This window comes from Channa argus, chromosome 6 (assembly GCF_033026475.1).
Source record: "Channa argus isolate prfri chromosome 6, Channa argus male v1.0, whole genome shotgun sequence".
In the NCBI taxonomy this organism is placed as follows: Eukaryota; Metazoa; Chordata; class Actinopteri; order Anabantiformes; family Channidae; genus Channa; species Channa argus.
The window spans coordinates 28,764,524-28,780,909 of NC_090202.1; the positions used below are offsets into that span (position 1 = coordinate 28,764,524).

Sequence of the window (16,386 nt, forward strand, 5' to 3'; positions counted from 1 at the left end):
TAACAGCTTCATTAAGGTATTTTCTAATGACATTTCCTAAACTTTGAAGTGTAAATACTAATAGGTGTAGGTTAACTTACAAGAGACTTGAAGTTTGGACAGAGCAAAGGCAACAGTCCTTTTTTGTATTTGGAAATGTTACCACATTTATAGGAGTAGTCCAACAACAGCCAGGTGTTTTTTGTTAGGACAAATCCTAAAAATGATCAGGGAAATATAGAGCAATACTTTGGAGTAAATGGTGTATGTAAATGAAGTATTTCAGAAATACCTGCAGAATATTTGTAAAACAAAAATTATGAGACAAGTAAACTTAATTTACTTAGTGTGTGTGAACACCTTTCTACGTTTGTCGAGACAGTTTTCAATAAGTCCGTTGTGAAGAGAGGTGTGTGTTTGTTTTGTGTGTAAGTGTGTGTGTAGGTAGCCGAGCTCTTCCTGGTTAAGGACACCGTGTTATTCATCTCTTCAGTACGACAAGTTTCTTTTTTTTAAAAAATTTCTCAATGTTTCATTTTGACCAAGCAGCTCAACTCTCATCATGCTGATCAACGAACAACGAGCCGACTAAACTACTAGTTAGTGTTAGTGAACTAGCAGGTCCTCAGTGGTTAGTTAGCTGTCTGCTAGCAGCAGCAGCAGCAGCCCTGATAACAGGTAAGAAGCTTCATTGTGTCGATAAACGCGTTGGTCAGGTGTTAGTTTACATTTACATTTACATGTCATTTAGGAAGTTTAACCTGCTGCTGCCGTGGTCTGCTTTGTTGGTGTGTGTTAGTTTCAGTCTTTAGTTTAAATAAACTTTACTAACTAGCCTAATGTTAGCATAGCCTGTGTCCTGCTAGCAGCCCAGACTCCGTTAACAAATAGTTGATTTAATTGGATTTTTGGCTCGCTTCTGAACGCCTTTTCCTCCTTAAACTTCACTAAATGTATTACTATTTAAATATGTATTGGCATTCGGTTTATATTAAATGTAAATCAGTTTTATCTTAGTTACGTCTTTTGCCAAGTCACGTATGGTAAGGTTTGGTAACAAAAAGTGGTGATGTGTTTGTGCAACACAACACGGAACTTGTATTAAGATCTCACTCATAAGTAAAATGTCTTTTGTTCTGTGTTTAACATTATTGACAACAAGCGCTCAAATTTTAGTTTTTGCTTCTTAGATTGGAAAGTGTTAGTTCAGATAGTGGGGAACACTTGTTGCGTTCAATGTGTTACAATGTATAAATGCGGTTAAATGTTCTGTAATGAAATATAATGACATATGTAACGTTAGCCAACGGTTGCTCGTGGTTCCTGACCCCAATGACAAATTACGAGATTTAAGCGAAACTGGCTTCACAACCATCGGCTATTCTTGCCAACTCACAGCCCGACATATTTTCCCACTGAACACAGGACATTTGTCCACTCGGCTGACACTTTAGCGAAAAACGAAGACGTTGTAAAGTTAAGCATAATTTAATGCTACAGTTAGGCGTGTGTTCAAAGGCGACAAACAACACTTACATGTTCACATTTTTCTGATGCATTAAACAGAGTTCTCATTCTTAACAAGCAAAGCCGACTTTGTCAGAAGACAAAAGTAAAAGGTAAATGTCTATGTAATCAGCTAATTTACGTTAAACGCCCCTGAATCAAGCACCCTAACATAAACTTGGCCACATTTCATATGTAGTTTGGTCTAAAGTCAGTGTACAAAACGAAAGTGAATAACTAAGGACGTGTTATAGTGGCTGTAAGAGAGTCATATTATTTTAAAAGTACACATTTAAAAATTTCTTAAGTCAGGTTTCACTTTGAGAAATATGTGAATGTCAGAAGGATCAGTAACATGTAAAAGTTTCAAACTGACTTAATTTAAGGAAAGACAATTTGACAAGGAGATGGCAAAATGGTGGATTTGACTCTGGCTTGGTCGAAAGTTATGTGATTGCAGAAGAGAACAGTGCAAAAGTCTTATTTTTTGTGATTGTTTTATGTCAGTAAAGGTAGCAAAACTACATTCTAAAAGTACTTTATTTAAAAACCATTCAAAAAAAATATTCATATTTTGACAGGTGGGTGACGTATGTAACTCCTCCTATGGTGTTTTTGGGTGTTGCTGTGTGTGTTGCAGACATGTTTGCGTCCTGCTGTAACTGGATGTGTATGGACTCGACTGACATGGAGCAGTCTAATGGAGATGAGAGACGTAATCAGTCCTACACCAACTCAGCTTTCAGCAGTCAGCCGTCTCCTCCGCCCGAACACACCTGTAAGGCTTGCGGGGGGAACTTCGACATGACTGCCAAGAAGGTACCACAGTCCACTTTGTCTCCACATGTAAAAACAGACAGAAACTGAAAGATGTGCTGAGGGTTCCCATTCTGCTGTTTTGAGATGTTAGTGGTTTTAGGGTCGCTTGATTGATTATGATCTGAACATTTATTCAAGCACATAAACTGCAGCTGTTTGTGAAGTTAATGTCCTTCAGTTTGATTTTAGTGATTCGTTTTTTTGTCTTTATCTTACTCATTTCTGTTTATTTCTTTGCTTTCGTATTCTGAGGTGGTCCTGAAAAACTGTCCCGTTTGACACTTTGTCTGTTATTTTAATTGCACACACTCTTTGTTGGCTGTCGGCCACCATTGGGCCATTAGGGAGCATCCGTTGGCCTAGTTTTTGCAGTGTTCCACAAACAAAGTTATAAAAAAAAATTCAGAAGTTAAAGGGAGATATGAGGATATGAGTCTATGATTGGCTAAACACCTGGGTCAAGAGAAGGGTTTTAAAGAAGTAGTTTGGAATTTCCAACCTGGTCTTAATGAAACTTGGTTTCTATTTATGCATGTGGAACAGGCTGTTTATCAGCTTTTCCTGCTTTGCGCAGGAAATGGGGAAGTTGGTTTCTGGAACCACCTCAATCTGTCCTCTCTGACTTTATCTCCGAAACATCTAACATGAGTTGTCCCTCTGATGTCCTTATTCCTAAACCTGTCCATCCTCGTCACTCCCAAAGAGAACCTCAACATCTTAAGCTCTGCTACCTCCAGCTCTGCCTCCTGTCTTTTCTTCAGTGTCACTGTCTCCAAGCCGAACAACATCGCTGGTCTCACCACTGTCTTGAACACCTTTCCTTTCATTCTGGCTGATACTCTTATCACACAACACACCTGACATTTTTCTCCACCCGTTCCAACCTGCTTGCACTCGACTCTTCACCTCTTTTCCACACTCTTTGTTGCTGTTGACCCTAAGTACTTAAAGTCCTGCACTTTGTTCACCTCTGCTCCCTGTAACCTCACCATTCCACCTGGGATCCTCTCATTCACACACATGTATTCTGTCTTGCTGAGGCTAAGCTTCACTCCAGACGTCCTCATACAATACCACAGCTCCGTCTCTCGGCACCCTGTCATACGCTTTTTCTAAATCTACGAAGACACAATGCAACTCCCTATGACCTTCTCTGTACTTCTCCATCAGCATCGTCAAAGCAATTACTGCATCTGTTGGACTCTTTCTAGGCATGAAACCATATTGCTGCTCACAAATGTTCACCTCTGTCCTTAGCTGAGCTTCCACTACTCTTTCCCACAACTTCATTGTTTGGCTCATCAACTTTATTCCTCTGTAGTTGCCACAGCTCTGCACATCTCCTTCACTTCATTCCTACTAATCTTTGCTACTACCTGCTCCACACCAGTCACCTTTTCTACTTTTTGTTCCCTTTCATTTTCCTCATTCATCAACTCTTCAAATTTCTCCTTCCATCTTCCCATCACACTCCTGGCACCTGTCAATTCATTTCCATCCTTATCTTTAATCACACTAACCTGCTGCACATCCTTCCCATCACTCTCTCTTTGTCTCACCAACCTGTACAAATCCACCTCTCCCTCCTTAGTGTCCAACCTAACATACAAGTCCTCATATGCTCTTTGTTTGGCCTTTGCCACCTCTACCTTCACCTTACGCTGTATCTCCCTGTACTCCTGTCTACTCTCTTCAGTCCTCTCAGTGTCCCACTTCTTCTTAGCTAACCTCTTTCTCTGTATACACTCCTGAACTTCCTCATTCCCCCACCAAGTCTCCTTGTCCACTTTCCTCTTTCCAGAAGACACACCGAGTACCCTCCTACCTGTCTCCATGATCACATTAGCTGTATTGCTCCAGTCATATGGAAGCACCTTCAAACCACCCAGAGTCTGTCTAAGTTCCTCCCTGAAAACTGTAAAACATTCTTCCTTTTTCAGCTTCCACAAATTCGTCCTCTGCTCTGCCTTCATCCTCTTCATCTTCTTCACCATCAGAGTCATTTTACACACCACCATCCTGTGTTGTCTGGCTACACTCTCCCCTACCAACACTTTGCAGTGATCTGTTTCAGATTACGTCTACACAAGATGTCGTCCACCTGAGTGCTTCTACCTCCGCTCTTGTACGTTACCCTATGTTCCTGCCTCTTCTGGAAGAAAGTGTTCACTACAGCCATTTCCATCCTCTTTGCAAAGTCTACCACCATCTGTCCTCTGGGTCCTGTCCTGAAGACCAAACCTGCCCATCACATTCTCATCACCTCTGTTCTCTTCACCTACATGTCCGTTGAAATCTGCACCAATCACCACTCTCTCACCTCTGGGGATGCTCTGCATCACTTCATCTAACTCAATCCAGAATTTCTCCTTCTCTTCTAACTCACATCCTACCTGTGGGACATAACCGCTAACAACATTGAACATCATGTCTTCAATTTCCAGCTTCAGACTCATCAACCTGTCTGATACTCTTTTCACCTCTAGAACATTCCTCACAAGATCCTCTTGCAGGATAACTCCTACTCCATTTCACTTCCTATCCAACTCATGGCAGAACAACCTGAACCCTGCTGCTAAGCTTCAAGTCTTGCTACTTTTCCACCTGGTCTCCTGGACACACAGTATATTCACCTTCCTTCTCCGCATCATGTCAACCAACTCTCTATCCTTCCCTGTCAGATTCCCTACTGTCACTCTTCGATTTCTTCTTTTTCTCTCTGCATAATAAAACACCTCTTTCCTCTCCTTAGCCCAATTTCCACCAGCATCCTATAGGTCAACAGCATTGCTGGCGATTATTGTTAACTCAGGCCCTGTGCGATCCGGTATGGAAGTCATGATTTTAATTTGACACAACCTTCTGCATTTATCCAAAGTTGGGACTGGTACAAGAAGACACTGGCTTGTGCCCCCTTGTGGTTGCATTTTTGTGATGTCTAAATGTAACCAGGGTTTTAATCAGTTTTCTTCAACTGCGCGCAATTAACGTGCGTGATTAACAAAAGGCTGCAGATGGAACATGCAGCTGAGTGAGAGAATGAATTAAAGGAGAGATCATTCATGAATAAATCGGTTTTCTCTTCTGCTGCGTTTATACACGGATTTCCAGTAAACACGTTTCTTAAGTGCATTTAAACAAAATTTTCCAATTACCAGAGAAAGCGGATTTTTCCTGACTACTCAGGTTAAGGTTAAGGGGTGGTTGTTTTATTATAGGTGGTAAGGCAGTGACCATGTATCACAGGGTCAGTGGTTCAATCCTTGGTCCCGGCTACATGTGGGAGTGTCCTTGGGGAAGACATTTAACCCCCAGTTCCTCCCATTTTGTCAGGTGAGCACCATGTATGGCAGCCACCACCATTGGTGTGTGTGGATGGGTGAATGAGAAGCAACACTGTAAAGCACTTTGGATAAAAGCGCTATATAAGCGGACATTTACCATTTAAGTGCATGTAAACGCAGTCAGTGATCGCGGTGAGGACTGATGGGACTTTGCTGTTCAAAGATCTGACTCACTGGACCCCTCCTTATTTGGTCCACTCTCTCTCTCTCTCTCTCTCTCTCTCTCTCACACACACACACACTCACACACACACACACACACACACACACACACACACACACACACACACACACACACACACACACACACACACAGCCCCTCCTGATTCATTACAAACATAAACAATTTCACATCATCAGCGTTCTTGGCAGGTCCTTTTGTTTACTTTCATTCCTCGGGAGTTTCTCTGCCATCATTTCTGATGGACTCTGGGAATTAGCCACAATTACACAAAGTGCCTGAATCTCTTTTAAAATGGTCAGATTAACTTAATATGATCACAAAGGTCTTAAAGAAGTCATGAGAAAGGTTTCAGGTTTCAAAGTTTGTTTACTGAGACTACTGTAAGGCAGAAGAGAGAGCAGACATTGGAGGAGATGGTCTATATAACCACTGAACCGTCAAATTGCAGTTGTTACTAGGACTTAAAGAAACATGGGTGCTGGTTTTTATTGCCTTCTAAATAAGATTTGTTTTGTATTTGTTGTGCCAGTAGTCAGTGTAGAGATAGGCAGGGACAAAAAAGGTCTGCTGCACCAACGTGCAGGAGTTTTTCTAATGCACAGAAGAAGGATGTCATTTCAAGTTGTTGACACAATACAAAATAATAGAATCATAAAGAAACTCATGGTGCAGATTGAGGTATATCCAGGCAAGTCTTGTGTTGCACAGGTTCAAGCACAACAGCAACAGCTGAAGAATAAGCGAGACACAAATATAAAGAATACAAACAATCCAACAAAACACAGAGTAAGACAATTTAACCAAGAAAAGGTATAAAGGTGTAGGGACAAAAAAAAAAAAACAAAATTCAAATTTGTTAAAGAAAAACAAGACACCATGTTCAAGTATAAATGGGTATGCTGGTATCTGTTTTTCTGACCACATACAGTTTTATTTTATAGACTTTTAATAAACACAATGGCAAATTAGGTTGTCATTACTGTATACTCAGCAGCAAAACTACAAGTCAACTAGAAAACAGTTAAACATAGTGCTAATGTTTTAGTTTCATGGGACAGATAGGAAAGGATTTTACTACAATTTGAACAAATTCCTCAGTGCTGTGTTATGTGCTCTTGATGTAACAGTTGACATTATAATAACTAACAGAAGTGCAGTGATAATCAGGGATGTAAAGTTTCAGTCACAGTAGGATTGAAAGGTTGTATTGTAAAAAATTATGTCTGAGTCTGCAGGCCATAATTTCTCATTTAATGTGTTTAAACATATGATGTGTGTTTAACTGCATCTGTTTGGTAGGTGGGTGTAAAGGTTCACCACAGCAAAGAGCAAAGGTCAGAGAGGTGTTGAACAGCTATTCATTAATAGTCTCCTAGATATATAAACTACTATATACTATATACTTCCTGTCAGCTGGTCAGTCCAGCTGCTTTGACAGTGTAGGAAAATGTGGTTAATACAGTCGTCTCTCCACCCCTCTCTCTAAGCATGTGTGTGTGGACTGTAAGAAGAACTACTGCAGCCGCTGCTCTGCACACCAAGAGCCCCGGCCTCGCCTCTGTCACACCTGTCAGCGTTTCTATGGCAACCTGATGGAACGGGCAGAGCTTATGAAGCTCAAAGTGAAGGAGCTTAGAGACTACCTGAACCTACATGAGGTCTCAACACACCTGTGCAGAGAGAAGGTGAGATCGATCATTCAGTAGCTCGCTCTGAAAAAAATGATCATAAGTAACAAACACAACTGAGGCCTCTTCCATTAAAACCAGTGTGTCCTGTTCTTCAGGAGGAGTTGGTAGAACTGGTCCTGGGTCACCAGTCTTCACCATCCAGTGGCACCACTCCTTATACTCCAAGCCCTGATCCCCCCTCTGTTACCTCTGACCTGCCTGACCTCACCCTTCACATCTCTGCATTAGCCCCTGACCCCATCACAACCACGTTGATCCTGAACCCTGATCCACCTCCAGTACAGCCTGAAGCACCAGCCCCACCAACAGAGACTGCCGCCCCTGAGCCGGATATTCAGGACGAGGAGCAGGTAAAACCAGAGCAGGAATTCACTAATTACACTTTTTATAGACCTTGAACTTCAGCTGCAACTGTACCTTAATTCTGAAGTCATGTAAACCAGTGATTATTTTCTTGAAGAAGCTTTTAATGTTTCACCAAGTCTTGCTTCTTTTGTTTAATTTCTCATAAACATTTTAGAAGCACATTTGAGAGACTTTCTCTGTGTTTTATGTTTTATGCTTGATTTTTTTGTTTGTGTCTGGATCTTGTGACTGACCCTTTATCTTTTGACTCTTTGGTTCAGACCTGGGACGCTGAGGGGGACGCTGAGGAGGCCCCGATTTCAGGCCGCAGGGCTTCTCTGTCCGATCTGAGCTGTCTAGATGATATTGAGGTGCTCAGCGTCCGACAACTAAAGGAAATCCTTGCCAGGAACTTTGTCAACTACAAAGGCTGCTGTGAGAAGTGGGAGCTGATGGAGAGAGTGCGCCGGCTGTACAAGGACCAGCAGAACCTACTGGGTCAGTCAGGTGATATTTGGAATGCACAATGCAATTACCAAGGAACAGGTGTGTAATGTGTAACCCAGCTATGATCAGGTGCAGGACTTAGAAAAAGTGACAAAAGGGAAAGAGAATCGGCACTTTTGGATTTTCATAGATATTTTTATTAATACGAAAGTTTTTAATTTTAACATCCAACAGAACAAAATCAGGCTGAGTAAACACAAACAGCCCCACCTACAGGATGTCACATGATACAGAAATACTTCGGTATGAAATAGCTCTGCAATGTAAAAAGAACTGTAACTCTTTTAATTAAAAATTATAAAGATGTATAGAGAGAACCCAACAATTCCCTCTTGAGCAAGCACTAGGCAACAGTGGAGAGGAAAAACTCCCTTTAACGGAAAAAACCTCCATCAGAACTAGGTTCAGGGTGGGCGGCCTTCTCCGATTAGGGTGAGTGGAAAGTGGAGAGAGAAAAGAAAAGAGCAACAAAACATCAGGCACATTGGTAGAACCAGTAGCTGCACACTGGAAAACACACAGTTCCAAAGCCAGGGACACCTGCAGAAAGGGACAGAGAGAGGGAGACAGAGAAGGACAAAGACAACTACGGGGGAAAACACACCAAGTTAATGTCATACAGTGGTGACAATTGTGGGGTGAGAGGAGAAGAGAGAGGGTCAAAAGGAGAAAAGAAGCTCAGTGCATTGGGGGGTGGGTCCCCCAGCAGTTTAAGCCTGTAGCAGCTATAACTAACTATATGCTTTATTAAAGAGGAAGGTTTTAAGCCTAGACTTAAAAGTAGAGAGGGTGTCTGCTTCCAGAATCTGAACTGGGAGCTTGTTCCACAAGAGAGGAGCTTGATAGCTAAAGGCTCTACCTCCCATTCTACCTTTGGAAATTCTGGGAACAACAAGTAGGCCTGCATTCTGAGAGCGAAGTGGTCTACTGGGATGATATGGAACTATGAGGTCTTCTATATATGATGGAGCCTGACCATTCAGAGCTTTATATGTAAGAAGCAGGGTTTTAAATTCTATTCTAAATTTAATGGGAAGCCAATGGAGAGAAGCTAGTGAAGTTGAAATATGATCTCTCTTGCTAGTTCCAGTCAGCACTCTTGCTGCAGCATTTTGGATTAATTGCAGGCTCTTTAGGGAGTTACTGGGGCATCCTGAAAGTAGGGAATTACAGTAGTCCAACCTAGAAGTAACAAATGCATGGACCAGTTTTTCGACATCACTTTGAGACAGGATGCTCCTAATTTTGGCAATGTTCTGTAGGTGGAAGAAGGCTATTCTAGAGTTTTGTTTTATTTGTGAGTTAAAGGACAAATCCTGGTTAAAAATAACTCCAAGGTTCCTTGCAGTAGCACTGGAGGCCAGACTTATGCCATCTAGAGTAACAATATGGTTGGACATCATATTTCTTAGATTTTTGGGACCAAATACTATGACTTCAGTTTTGTCTGCGTTTAAAAGTAATAAATTGTGGGACATTCAGGCCTTTATGTCTTGTAGGCTTGAAGCTTTATTAACTGATTATTTTCATCTGGTTCCATAGATACATATAGCTGGGTATCATCAGTATAACAGTGGAAATTTATGGAGTGTTTTCTAATAATGTTGCCTAAAGGAGACATATATAAAGTAAAAAGTATTGGTCCTAACACAGAGCCTTGTGGAACTCCATAGCTAACCTTTGTGTGCATGGAGGATTCATCATTAACATGAATAAATTGAAATCTATCAGATAGATAAGATTTAAACCAACCTAGTGCAGTTCCTTTAATCCCAATTTCATGTTCCAGTCTCTGTAATAAAATGTTATGATCAATGGTATCAAATGCAGCACTAAGATCTAACAGAACAAGTATAGAGACCAGTCCATTATCTGAGGCCGTGAGAAGATAGTTGGTGACTTTTACCAGTGCTGTTTCTGTACTATGATGAAGTCTAAATCCTGACTGAAAGTCTTCATACAAATTATTCCTATGAAGGTGATCACATAATTGTTTTGCAACTACCTTTTCAATTATTTTAGAAATAAAGGAGATTAGATATTGGTCTGTAATTGGCTAAAACACCTGGGTCAAGACAGGGTTTTTTAAGTAATGGTTTAATTTCAGCTACCTTATAGGCCTGTGGTACATAGCCTGTTTCTAAAGGTAGATTGATGATATCTAATACGAACGTATCTATTAAGAGTAAAGCTTCCTTGAGCAGCTTAGTTGGAATAGGGTCTAGCAGACAGGTTGTTAGTTTAGATGAGGTAATAATTGAAGTTAGCTCAGAGAGATCTATGGGTAAAAAGCAGTCTAACAGGGAGTGGGGCCTTATCGATGACTCTAGCACTGTTGTACATGAAGATCTATGTTGTACAAGATCTATGTTGTACATGAAGGGAGGATCTGGTGAATTCTTTCTCTAATAGCTACAATTTTATTCATAAAGAAAGTCATGAAGTCATTGGTGCTCAGAGTTAAGGTAAAACTAGGCTCAACAGAACTATGGCTTTTAGTCAGCCTGGCTACAGTGCTGAACAGAAACCGGGGATTGTTCTTGTTTTCTTCTATTAATGATGAATAATATGCTGTTCGGGCATCACAGAGAGCTTTTTTGTACATTTTTAAACTATTTTTCCAGGCTAAATGAGATTCTTCTAAATTTCCGGAGCGCCACTTCCTTTCTAACTTTTGTGTTGCCTGTTTTAAGTTGTGAGTTTGTGAACTATACCATGGAGATCGCCTCTTCTGGTTTACTGCCTTCTTTTTCAGAGGGGCAACACTATCGAGTATTGTACGTAGTGAGGCTGCAGAATTGTCAACAAGATAATCTACTTGTGCAGGAGTAACATTAAGGAGACTACTTTCCATTGTATTAACATATGGTGAAGCAAATGATGTAGAAATAATTTCTTTAAATTTGTTGACAGCTTTTTCACTTAAGCATCTGCTATAGTGGAATTTTTCTTTAACTCCTCTATAGTCCGTTATTGTAAATTCAAATGTTATTAGAAAATGGTCAGAAAGACGAGAGTTGTGAGGAAATATTGTTAAATTATCCGCTTCAATTCCATACGTAAGGACAAGGTCTAACATGTGACTAAAACAGTGAGTGGGTTTATTTACATTTTGGGAAAAAACAATTGAATCTAAAAATAAATTATACGAAGTGCTCAGGCAGTTACTCTCAGCATCTACATGAATGTTAAAGTCACCCACTATAATGACTATATAACTATAATTTATCTGTACTATGCACTAAATTAGATAGAAAATCCGAAAATTCAATCCAAAACTGTGAATAAGGGACTGGAGGACGGTACACGTTAACAAATAATAGTGGTTTTTGAGTTTTCCAGTTTGGGTGTGAAAGGCTAAGAGTTTTTTGTCCTTTCGGCTTATCCCGTGAGTTCAGGGTCGCCACAGCTTATCATTGTCTGCATGTTGATTTGACACAGTTTTTTACACCGGATGCCCTTCCTGACACAACCTTTCTCAATTTCTACCGGGCTTGGACCGGCACTGGGGAGGGGCTGTTAGGGATTCAGTGTCTTGCCCAGGGACACTTCGACATATAGCCAGGGGATCAAACCACTCAACCTGTGGTCCGTGGATAACTACCTTTACCAACTGAGCGACAGCTGCCCCTGGTGTGAAAGGCTAAGAGTAAGGCTCTCAAATGAGTTATAGCTATGTTTAGGTCTAAGGTTTATTGATAAGCTAGAATGGAAGATTGCTGCTACTCCTCCACCTCCGCTTGTGCTTCTAGGAACATGATAATTAATATGACTTTGTGGGGGTTGACTCATTGAGACTGACAAATTCTTCCTGCTGTTGCCAGGTTTCACTAAGACAGAATAAATCGAATTGATGATACTAACAGAGATTTAGAAGAGAGAGATCTGATATTTAATAATCCACATTTAATAGTTTTGGGGTTTTCTTCAGTAAGAGGAGCGGCTCAATTTAATTAGTTGTAACAAAAGGTTGAAATAACCCTTCTGCCTGTATCTATCTTATTACACATTATTCAAAGGCCCCTTACTCTCATTGATCTCATGTAAAAGTTATAAGTTGCAAATTATTTTTTAATCAGCCTCTTCAGAATTTGGATCAATTGGCTTATTAAAAATAAGGTGTAAAGCCCAACAAACTTATAGTTCTTATGTTTCTGACATTAGTAGACGACCCTTTGTAACAACTGAGCCACAGTTGCGCCACCTTAGTTATTTTGGGGAAAATATTTTGAAAACTAGAAATTTTGTATATAATTAAAATATTGTTCAAATCCATGATTTTTTAAAAATGATCTTTCCAATAGGTCTACATTTTCTGTTTTGGACAAATACACTTGGCGAATGGGCAAGTAAAAGTCTCAGCTACTTGCACATACTTAATGTCAAGCCCTGGATACTTTCCGACTTTCCCACTGAACAGTTTCAGTTTTTTTTTAACATTGTTTTAAACCCGGGGGTTTTAACAGGGGTTGGTTTTATATCCACTGTATCTGTTTCACATGCTGTAGAAATGAGGGACAAACATGTTTTCAATTTGCTGTAAAATTTGTGTCTGATTTTATTCTTGACTAATGTTAAAAGCAAATCAGCATTTTGCAGGAGAGACTGCTGCTCTTCTGTGTAGAATTGAGATTTTTAATTGATGTGCTTCACTTTTATTTGTTATGAGATAAAACTGGAAAGAAACACTGTGTTTTCTGTCTTTCAGCTGCCAACGGTGTGACTGCTTCAGGTGAGTTCAGTTTATACAATATTGTGATGTGAATGTGAATATTTGCTGATTTTCAGCATTTTCCATCAGCGTAAACTGAATATCTTTGGGTTTTAGACTGTTGTTTTGACTTAAAAAAAAAAAAAAAAAAAAAAAGGAACAAAAAATGAAGAAGGAAAAAAAACTGGAGAATGATTTAAACAACTGGATGCACCTAATGTGCTTTCTGATTATTATTGCTTTACAGTGATCTGTACACATAGTTTATGTTTATGCATTATTTTTCATATAATGGCTCACAGTGCTCTCACATCTTATTCTAGAGTCTGGCAGTGGGGGTCCAGGTCAGGAGGAGAATCTCTGCAAAATCTGTATGGATTCTCCCATCGACTGCGTCCTGCTAGAGTGTGGTCACATGGTCACGTGCACCAAGTGCGGCAAGAGGATGAGCGAGTGTCCCATCTGCCGACAGTATGTCATCCGAGCTGTCCACGTCTTCAGGTCCTGATCGCACCAACCCCGACCAGAATCCAGGTACATCTGATCCGTTATAACCAGCCAAATCAGACTTATCCCAGTTTAACCAAATGCCTGCTTCCAGACAAAGTGTAATAAATTTCAACCTGCTTGCAGTTCTGCTGGAAACTGCAAAAATTGTTATGTCAAGTTTTTGTTAAAATAATAACAGTGCTTTCATTTCCAGTTCTCTTCTCATTGTTCTATTGTCTAAGCCTGACTGTCTGTCATTGTCTTCTCTGTGTAGGACCAGTCACCTACAAGCAATAAACTACAAAAACAAAATCTTCCAGAAAGGACATTCTACGGAGCCTAAATGCTCTTATTTGGATAACTTGGATAATTTTTGAAAATATAACATGTACACGCATGTTAAAGACTGTAAGAAGTGTCCTTATTTGACCTTTAGACTGCAGAACCGCTGTTTCAGCAACACTGAATGTAAAGACTGACTCTAGAGCTTCACAGGAGGATCACATCTCTGATTTATGAACGTTAATCCTTACATGGATCGACCATGAACCCTCTGTGCCTTCACAAGCTTCTCGCCGCCACCCTCCTAAACATCAGTGCAGATACGTGGCAGAGGGAAGAGGGGGTGATCACGATGATTCGGCAGTTAAACCTGAAGCTTTGAGAAATTTCCAGATTACCAAAGGGGCAGAGTCCAACCAAAAAGGAAAAGGTCCTATCTCAGGTGAATAGGTCCATTCACAGCTGCATTTTTCATGACATTGCCTAAAATCTGAGTGAAGTAAAGCTAAAAACCTGCAGTAGGTGGAATAAAATATGATCAGTATGGTTAAAAAAAACACTTTGGTAGCCCAGTGCAAACCTAACCATCATAATCCCTATGTTACTGTTGATGCATTGATTTCAATTATAAAATCTAGAACGGTAATTAAAACTGCTTTAGGCCAATGAGAGCGGATGTTGAGTTTTTCCTTGAAGAGATGCATTATGTCTCTGACCTACAGAGAATAGCAACAAAACTGCCTTCATATTGTATTAATAACAGTATAATACCCTCTGACCTTCTAAACATCAAGTGATTTGTGCTCAATCACACTTTTACATTCATATGGGAAGAGGAATTTCCTGCAGTTGAAAGAACAGTTGAATGTTTCCTAGGTCTGTGCTCGTAGGATCCTTTATGTGACAAATCGAGAAATGCTTTCACAGTTGCCTTAAAAATGGAGCTGACTTTAAAAATACATTTGAAGTCATAATTGCTGGCTATCCATTTAATGTTAGAGTAACTCTAACTACACAATGAATGATTTTGCTCAGATTGTTTATTTGGCTTCAAATAATAAAATTCTTTAGCAGGTATAAAGACTTTAAGGTAACAAAAGATCAATGACTTTTGGCTTGTCACCACAGCGGAATGTGTTCCTCATGTTTTTACGCCGGATGCCCTTCCTGCTGCAACCCTCCCATTTTATCCGGGATTGGGACTGGCTGGGCTGGGCTTTCACTCAATAATTCCATACTTGTAACTGCTTTAAAAAAATTATACAAATTGTTACTTTTTAAAAAATATTAAATAGAGCTAACAACTAATTTTGTAGAGTGAGGATATATTTTTTCTAAAATGATATTGCAGTCCAGTGCTTATTGGAGAAAAGTGACTCAGGTTTTACATAGTTTTGGTGACTATAAAAAAAAAAGGGGCTTTATATTTCATATGTGAGTAAAACAGCTGCAGCTGAAAATCATTCCCAAAACTTAACTCCTGGCTATTGCCCTTTCTAGACCTAGACCTCTGCTGTGGACATACTTCTTTTCTGACTCTGGAAAAGACTGAACAAAAGGATTCACTTATATTTTGGATAATACTTATAAATCTATGATGGTTTTAAACAATACGTCCTAGGCTGCTTCCCTGATGAACTCCACGTGCGAAGTCAAAGAACAATATGACTTACTAATCTTCACCACAGACTTAGCAGTTCTTTAATTTAATATAAGCTTTGTGTTGTTTTGTAATTGATTGCACTTTTGAGCTGCTTGGTTCAAGTTTTGGTCACAGAACTTATTGGACGATCTTAGAGAATGAGTTGATCCTTTTTTCTTTTTGTTTGAGCTCTGTTGATATTGAGTTTGAGTTTTCTTGTGAATATTTAGATTTGAATATATGTTTTGCCGAAATGATAGTTTATACTTAAATTTCTTATAACTTTGGAAGCACACATTTAATCTGTAATTTTTTCCTTACGGTTTTTTTCCAGGATTGTGATCCGTAGTCCATTAAGTCAAACTGCACTTTGGTTCCTGTTCTACAATATGAGTGAATAGCGCCATGATTACAACACTGTGACAGTTTTCTATGACCAAACCTCTATCAGGGGAAGACCAACACAGCTGGAAGCTTGCATGCTAACATCAAGCTGTGTTTCTTCTTTCAGCTTTACGCTTGTTAAAATCCATAAAATAATTCAGGTTTGTGCAACAATCTTTAGTTTTTTCTGTTGGACCCCTCAAATTTAAATTGTGACCCACCGGAGGGGTTCAGACCTCAGGTTGGGAACTGTAACTTTTATCTCAGTGAGAGATGTTAACACTGACTGTTCAGCAGAAACCTCTTTCAACTAATTTTATCACAATTCAGACACTTTGTAATGTTCTTTAAAACCTCACTGGAATCTGTAAAAGAGAGATTTTAAGAAACAAGAAGCTTTTGTTCTGAGTGAACTTTACAGAATAATTTTGTAATAAAACGCTTTTTTTGTGTGTATCTGTGTTGTAATTTTGTACCATTACTCTCAAGCAGTATCCATGACC

General features: G+C 39.7%; 1 protein-coding gene across 4 annotated transcripts; it reads left to right on the top strand.

Moving 5' to 3' along the window:
• The first annotated feature begins 403 nt into the window (after positions 1-403).
• On the top strand, positions 404-16,339 carry rffl (ring finger and FYVE-like domain containing E3 ubiquitin protein ligase). Of its 4 annotated transcripts, XR_010914694.1 has the most exons (9): positions 404-657; positions 2,126-2,304; positions 7,320-7,517; positions 7,619-7,873; positions 8,150-8,375; positions 13,084-13,107; positions 13,410-13,620; positions 13,850-14,299; positions 15,834-16,339. XR_010914694.1 is itself a non-coding variant. In XM_067508242.1 (8 exons), exons 2-7 carry the CDS (start codon positions 2,128-2,130, stop codon positions 13,592-13,594), a joined length of 1,065 nt encoding a protein of 354 aa, XP_067364343.1. In that variant the 5' UTR covers positions 404-657; positions 2,126-2,127; the 3' UTR covers positions 13,595-13,620; positions 13,850-16,339. The 4 variants fall into 4 exon arrangements, 3 of the variants coding, with proteins under 3 accessions (XP_067364343.1, XP_067364345.1, XP_067364344.1); XM_067508242.1 differs by having other exon boundaries at positions 13,850-16,339; XM_067508244.1 differs by having other exon boundaries at positions 405-657; positions 8,150-8,366; positions 13,850-16,339.
• The last annotated feature ends 47 nt before the right edge of the window (positions 16,340-16,386 follow it).

Bases quoted from the DNA above. Each gene is read 5' to 3' on its own strand.
- rffl (XM_067508242.1), top strand. From the start codon at position 2,128: ATGTTTGCGTCCTGCTGTAACTGGATGTGTATGGACTCGACTGACATG. The intron at 7,518-7,618 runs GTGAGATCGATC...CCTGTTCTTCAG, and splicing joins CACACCTGTGCAGAGAGAAG to GAGGAGTTGGTAGAACTGGT. The intron at 7,874-8,149 runs GTAAAACCAGAG...TCTTTGGTTCAG, and splicing joins ATATTCAGGACGAGGAGCAG to ACCTGGGACGCTGAGGGGGA.